This window comes from Abramis brama (genome assembly GCF_963993115.1).
Source record: "Abramis brama genome assembly, chromosome: 8".
Classification (NCBI taxonomy): domain Eukaryota; kingdom Metazoa; phylum Chordata; class Actinopteri; order Cypriniformes; family Leuciscidae; genus Abramis; species Abramis brama.
Window position 1 is genome coordinate 32,632,106 of NC_139970.1, and position 6,497 is coordinate 32,638,602.

A 6,497-nucleotide genomic window follows, 5' to 3' on the forward strand; every position below is an offset into this window, starting at 1 on the left:
AGAACTATCAGAAACTACTTTAAATAACACCCACCGACACGGTCTCCCCATCTTCTAAAGTGGATGCGTCTTTCAGAAAAATACTGCAATAGGCCTATATTGCATTCAACGTAAAAAGTATATGGCTGTAACTTAAGGAGACTTCAAGTGTGATTTGTTTGGGGGAAAACGCTTCTTATTTGTAAGCTGAAATAATTTAGAGTTATTTCTTGTTACAAAGACACATATTAACATAATAAATTAACAGTCTACATTCAATATTTTAAAATCATTTATTTATTTAGAATGTGACAAGCAGGTGTGTAACATTAATTAGTTCTAGACATTTTTATAAATTCCAACATTGTGCCGTAAAATTACAGAAAAATAAGTCATAATCAGCTCATAAAAATGATGCAGAATTATAAGGAATGCAAATTATGATTATAATTAAGAAGGGCCTATTTTATTGGATTAAAAAAACATAAACATATACATAACATGCCAGGTTAAAAAGCTTTTTCCATTCTTATAACAATATAGAAATGTACAAAAAAGTGGAGAGATGTCACCGACCGTCTTTAAGCACAATTCTGAACACCTGCCGAAAAAATTACTGAACAAATGCATGATTCAGAAGAATAAAAATATAATTTTGCCTAATTACTTTAGCTGATAGATAGAACAAAAAAACAAACAAAAAAAAACTATATGCTGTATATAAAATACTATTACAATCCTGTAAAATAAAACAAAAAAGTAAAGAAAAAAGGATAATTCGTTGAGGTCAGAAGAATCAGATGCATTAGCCACTGCAGGGATAAAGCACAATTTTATTTGATTATCAACACAGGAAAATTTTTTAGAGGCCTTGGCTCACTGCCATCCTCCTTGTTCCAAAATTTTGATGGCTGTCATAATTATTCAGTGGTTCCTCACATACTGATTATCATACTGAGCTTAATGATTTTATCTATAGCGATCTCTATTGTCATCATACCGATCTCTGCGATCATCATACCTATCTCTGAGGTCATCACGGCTACCTCTGCGATCATCATAGCGATCTCTGAGGTCATCGCGATCTCTGAGGTCATCACGGCTACCTCTGCGATCATCATAGCGATCTCTGAGGTCATCACGGCTACCTTTGCGATCATCATAACGATCTCTGAGGTCATCACGGCTACCTCTGCGATCATCATAGCGATCTCTGAGGTCATCACGGCTACCTTTGCGATCATCATAGCGATCTCTGAGGTCATCACGGCTACCTTTGCGATCATCATTGCGATCTCTGAGGTCATCACGGCTACCTTTGCGATCATCATTGCGATCTCTGAGGTCATCACGGCTACCTTTGCGATCATCATAGCGATCCCTGAGGTCATCACGGCTACCTTTGCGGTCATCATAGCGGTCTCTGAGGTCATCACGGCTACCTTTGCGATTATCATAGCGAACGCTGAGGTCATCAGGGCTACCTTTGCGGTCATCATGGCGGTCACTGAGGTCATCACGGCCACCTCCATTGTCATAACTTCGAGCTTTGTCAGTTCTCTCTTCAGTGATGTGCGCATTCCCTTCCTCAATATATTCCATTTGTGGTGTTTCATGGTATTCCAGCACTGGAGTTCTGAGGCAATAAATAAACACAGATTAATAATAATAAAAAAAAACGTAATAAAAACCTAATTAATAAAAGCTTAATAAAACCCTCCAGAGGATAAATGGCGACCTATTCCACTTGACTCTTACTCTTTTGATTTCTGTTTCTGTTTGCGGACACAGCAGATGATGATTATTATAAGCACTGCAGCTCCAGCAATACAACCAGCAACAATGCCTATTGTGGCAAGATTCATAGAGGCTGTAAAAACAGAAAGATATGGAAATTACAATTTAGCAAATTAAGCTGAAAGTCTCTGAGGTCAATATTTCATGCATTAAAGGTGGCATATCATGAAAATCTGATTTTTTTTTTTTTTTTTCGTGTTTAAGAGCTATAATTGGTTCCCCGGTGCATCTACCAATCCAGAAAACGTGAAAAGTGACAACCCAGCGACTTTGTTTTGGTAAGCCTTTCTCTGCAAGCATGTAAAAAAAATAGGCCAATCAGATTTCGCTCCCCTTCTGAGGTAGAAAGGGGATATTATAATAAACGACAATTAATCTGCAAGTTTCCACCTACGGCGCCGCCATTTGGTTTTCGCAAGTAAGAACAGTGTAACCAGTTCTAATGCAATGGGAAAAGTTCGAGCAAAGCATGCAAACTGTTCTGTCGTTGGCTGCACAGACGAGCACAGAACACTATTTAGAGTCCCAGCTTCAGAGGAGACAAGAGAGCAGTTGATTTATTTTATTTTCAACGGAAATCCCCCAGAAACAGATGAATCAACTCCACAACAACTACATAAATGTATCCACATTCAGAAAGGTCCAGGTGCAGTCTAAAAGTTGCAACCTCTTACTGAGTCTCTCTCTTCCTAAGGCTGCACTCCACTACTGGTTATTTCTGAGATTTTGGATGACTGAGATTTGCATGTTTTGTTATTGTATCCGAACTAAGCTAATGTAAAGGATCGGCCGTCTTCTTCATTTGCATTTAAAGGGACACACACAAAAACAGCGCTTTTTTTGCTCACACCCAAAAATTAGCAATTTTGACAAGCTATAATAAATGATCTGGAGGGTATTTTGAGCTGAATCAATCTGGGGACACCATAGATTTATATTAAATCTTGTGAAAAGGGGCATACTATGTCACCTTTAATCTCAGTAAATTACCATAAAACTGTCGGATTGACTTTTCTGATCAACCTTATTGATCAGAAACAGCGTTTTATTTTTTACTGTAAAAGAGTTAGTTCACACAAAAATAAGAGTTTTGTCATTAATTACTCACCTTCATGTCGTTCCAAACATAAAACTTTCGTTCATCTTTTTTTAGGCTATCAGCGAACAGAAACAGAAACTCAGCCGAACCTGCTTGATGTGCAAGAACAAACCTCATTGGTTCTTGCGGAAACTCAAACGTGCTGCGTAACACTCGAGAATAAACTTTATTGGTTCTTGCACATCAAGCGGAGATGCATGAGCTTCCATTTACCAGAACTGATGTGCGAGTTGATGAAGGTTTATATGTGCATAAAAGGAATGGAAAAGAAAGAAGGGTCTGCAGACGGGTTTTTAGAAATGCACCGCTCATGCACTAGACACCGAAAAAAACAGTGACACACAGTGCAATGGACAAAGATGTCCATCTAATGTAGAAAAACTATTCAAAAGCAATCACATAATTTCTGTCAAAACTTCTTACATCAGTGTACTTGCGCAACACATTTTGGAATGCAAAGTCAAGCTTAAGTAGCTAGAAACATCAGCGTACTTCCATGTTTCAGACCTCAGAATAACTAACCCGATGAGAAAATTTTACAATTTTTACAATGTGACAATTTTGTATGAATTTGTACAATGTGAATTGTATAGAAATATATGATTTTTAAGAAAAACATAAGCGTGAAGGTCCGCCTCTAACCCCACCCATAAACCTAACCATCAAGCTGGGCCGCAATAAGATTGTACGAAAGTGTACAAATTTGACCAAACAAAGTTACAAATTTTCATGAGAGTGTGTTGGAATAACATAACAATGAGGAGTGTAGTCTATACATAACAGATTAGGTCAATTGTCAATGTCATGTTGACAATCAGATAATTGGATCATTATTGCTGTGATTATTATGTTTCTAGCATGTTATATGTTTGACAACAGTTCTTCTAACCCTAACTGATGCAGTGTGTAGCTTTTCATTTCTTAAACAACCGAAGACACATCATGGCCATATTCCAGGAAGACTAAGCCAAGATGCATCAGTCTCAAATTGTGAAAGATGGTTGGGAAGGGAGCATGAAGAATCATTCTCACACATGAATTGGCACCTCTGAGTCCAGACCTTAAATTCATTGAAAGTCTTTGGGATGTGCTGAAGGAGACTTTACAGAGTGGTCGACTCTTGCATTGTCGATACAAGATCTTGTATTGTGTGAATTCTTGCATCTCTTACACCAAAATATTGATGCACCTCTTAATGAAATAAATGTTGTTTGATCACACAATACAAGATCTTGTATTGACAATGCAAGAGTCAAGCACTCTGTAAAGTCTACTCCAGCACATGGTACAGTAATCTTGTACAATAATCAAAACATGGTAAAATAATCTGAATAAAATTAATCTGGAAAGTAAACACTCATATAAATGTAAAAAGAAAGCAGGTAAATGTGGCAATACTCACATGGCACTACAGACAACGTCATGTTACATTTGGTAGATCCAACCTTATTGGTTGACAGGCAGATATAGTAACCTGATGTCTCCAAGGATACATTGAACAAAGCCAGAACTCCATCCTCTGTTACACAAAATCATGTGTAAACTTTAGCGTTTAATGACAAAAAAAGTTATTAATCTAATCCACTGAAAGTGGGACAAAACTTACTTTCAGTGGTTTTAAGAGGAATTTGTTTTGGGGCATTTTTGACATCATATCTCTCCCATTTGTATGTGGGTGATGGCGAGCCCTCCTCAGAAACACAGGTTAGGCTAATATTCTGTCCATATTCTGCTGTGCCTACTACCTTACAAACAGGTTGTGATGGTGCAACTATAAGACAAATGTAGATATTCATTCAACGTTTTTAAAAAGGATTCCACTTGCCATGTATAGTTATATGGCATTTTCATTTTGAGATGTTATTAAGTTTGACAAAGTGCCAGAGATCTTACCCTGAACCAAAAGAAAAGTAGAGTCAGCTGGTTTTCCATCAATGTCTCCAGGACTCTGAACAAAACATTGAATTCTTCTGCTTTCTTTAAGAGTGACTTGTTTTAGTGTCAGTTTTGATGTTTTTGCTTCAAGGTCTAAGTCTATTGTGGCTTTGCCTTTATACTGTTCTCCAATGTCTACTCTGTGAGTATCGGAGTAATAGGTACCAAAAATTACCTATTAGGGCCGAAACAAAGAACCAATTATTCATTAATAAACAGACATTATTTTTACACTTATCATGGTTAGTGGTGTTTTGGTAGACAGTTGAAGTTTATCAATACTGTCAATTTTTTAGGCTTACCTTTTCTTCAGATGTTTTATCAGAATGACCACTCCATGTTATAATGACAAGGTTTCTTTCTTGATTTTTAGGTTTAAAATTACATGTAAGGGTGACATCATCACCCCTGGCAACCTCCACAGAAGCTTGACTCATTGTCACTTCCAGTCCAAAAGTAGTCGACATCACTATGAGGCAAAAAAGAGAACTTTGTGAATATCACACAATGAAATTATTAAGTCATTTAAAAAACTCAGAATTCAATCGTGGAATAATGTTTAAAATGCAGAATTCCCAAATAATATTTCACTAAACTCTAAGAAACATGAAACAGAATTCAAAACTGTTTTTATAATAAGAGAGAATGATCTGAAAATATTTTGTAAAATTCCTTGTATTTCTACATTTGAAAATCAATCTCATTTACAGTATCACAAATCTACATCACAACTTAAGTTTATCAGTAAACTTCATCAGCTATACATTTGGTGTGATTATATTACTATACATTCTGCTAAAATAGGAACTTATTATTAATACAATTTCTTCATTTAATTATTTAATATGAAATCATTACAGATTTTAAGACTGCATAAATCCATCTTATTGGCAAACTTGTAATACTTATTTGTATTGTGTCTTGAATGAATGAAACAAGTAGCTAAAAATAATTCGCCATTTTGTAGCCCTGGTGAAAACCTTAACAACATTACTACTTGAAAACATATTTTAAATGAAATTTAAGTGTCACATGTTGAACAACGCACAATAAAATAAATCATTTTTTGACCCACACTGTTAATCTAACATATAATGTCATTGTACTCAATGTAAACGTCATGAAATTGACCACCTCACCTGATATTAAATATAGGCTGCAAAAAATCAACTTCCAGTTGGTCATTTTGTCGATGTCCAGCCACACTGCGCCTGCAATAGATGGTGTTTTGGGGAATTTGAGAAATATATATATTGTAGGCCTATATTTCTCATATATCCTTATCTCATGGCTTCCTGTGAACTCCTGAAACAGTTTTACTTCGGAAATCTGCACCTGTGTCGACCACACCTTTATTGCACTTTGGACCCTTTCCTCTCACTCAAAGTTTTACAAGTTAGGTTGCAACAAAATGGCAGATGTGATGTCAGAACAGTCATATTAGTAAATAGTGGAAGTCATTGCTGGGAAATGAACTGACATACGTGGTGTATGGGGTTGTTAAATAGCTGCCAGTAAGGGACAAATCAAATTGAACGAATTAAATATTAGTTCTTGAATTTTATTCTGGATGATTTGTATACAATATCATTTATAAAACGTAAGTTTTACATACACAGGGCACACTCATTAACAAGCTTTACTTGTGTTCATGTCAGTATAATATTAATAACATCGTAATGTTTCT

The 6,497-nt window shown here is 36.0% G+C and overlaps 1 protein-coding gene across 2 annotated transcripts; it reads right to left on the bottom strand.

The window, feature by feature from the left end:
- Positions 1-301: 301 nt before the first annotated feature.
- gpa33b (glycoprotein A33 (transmembrane), paralog b) lies at positions 302-6,124 on the bottom strand. 2 transcript variants are annotated; one of them, XM_084123251.1, is made up of 8 exons: positions 5,950-6,124; positions 5,113-5,279; positions 4,769-4,985; positions 4,482-4,646; positions 4,278-4,394; positions 1,738-1,849; positions 1,001-1,615; positions 302-791 (listed from the first exon to the last, which is right to left on the bottom strand). In XM_084123251.1, the coding sequence occupies exons 1-8, from the start codon at positions 5,993-5,995 to the stop codon at positions 785-787; spliced, it is 1,446 nt and encodes a 481-aa protein (XP_083979377.1). In that variant the 5' UTR covers positions 5,996-6,124; the 3' UTR covers positions 302-784. The 2 variants fall into 2 exon arrangements, with proteins under 2 accessions (XP_083979377.1, XP_083979376.1); XM_084123250.1 differs by having other exon boundaries at positions 302-1,615.
- Between the last annotated feature and the right edge of the window lie 373 nt (positions 6,125-6,497).

Bases quoted from the DNA above. Each gene is read 5' to 3' on its own strand.
- gpa33b (XM_084123250.1), bottom strand. From the start codon at position 5,995: ATGACCAACTGGAAGTTGATTTTTTGCAGCCTATATTTAATATCAG. The intron at 4,395-4,481 runs GTAAGTTTTGTC...TTTGTGTAACAG, and splicing joins TCCTCTTAAAACCACTGAAA to AGGATGGAGTTCTGGCTTTG. The intron at 1,850-4,277 runs GTGAGTATTGCC...CTGTTTTTACAG, and splicing joins GACGTTGTCTGTAGTGCCAT to CCTCTATGAATCTTGCCACA.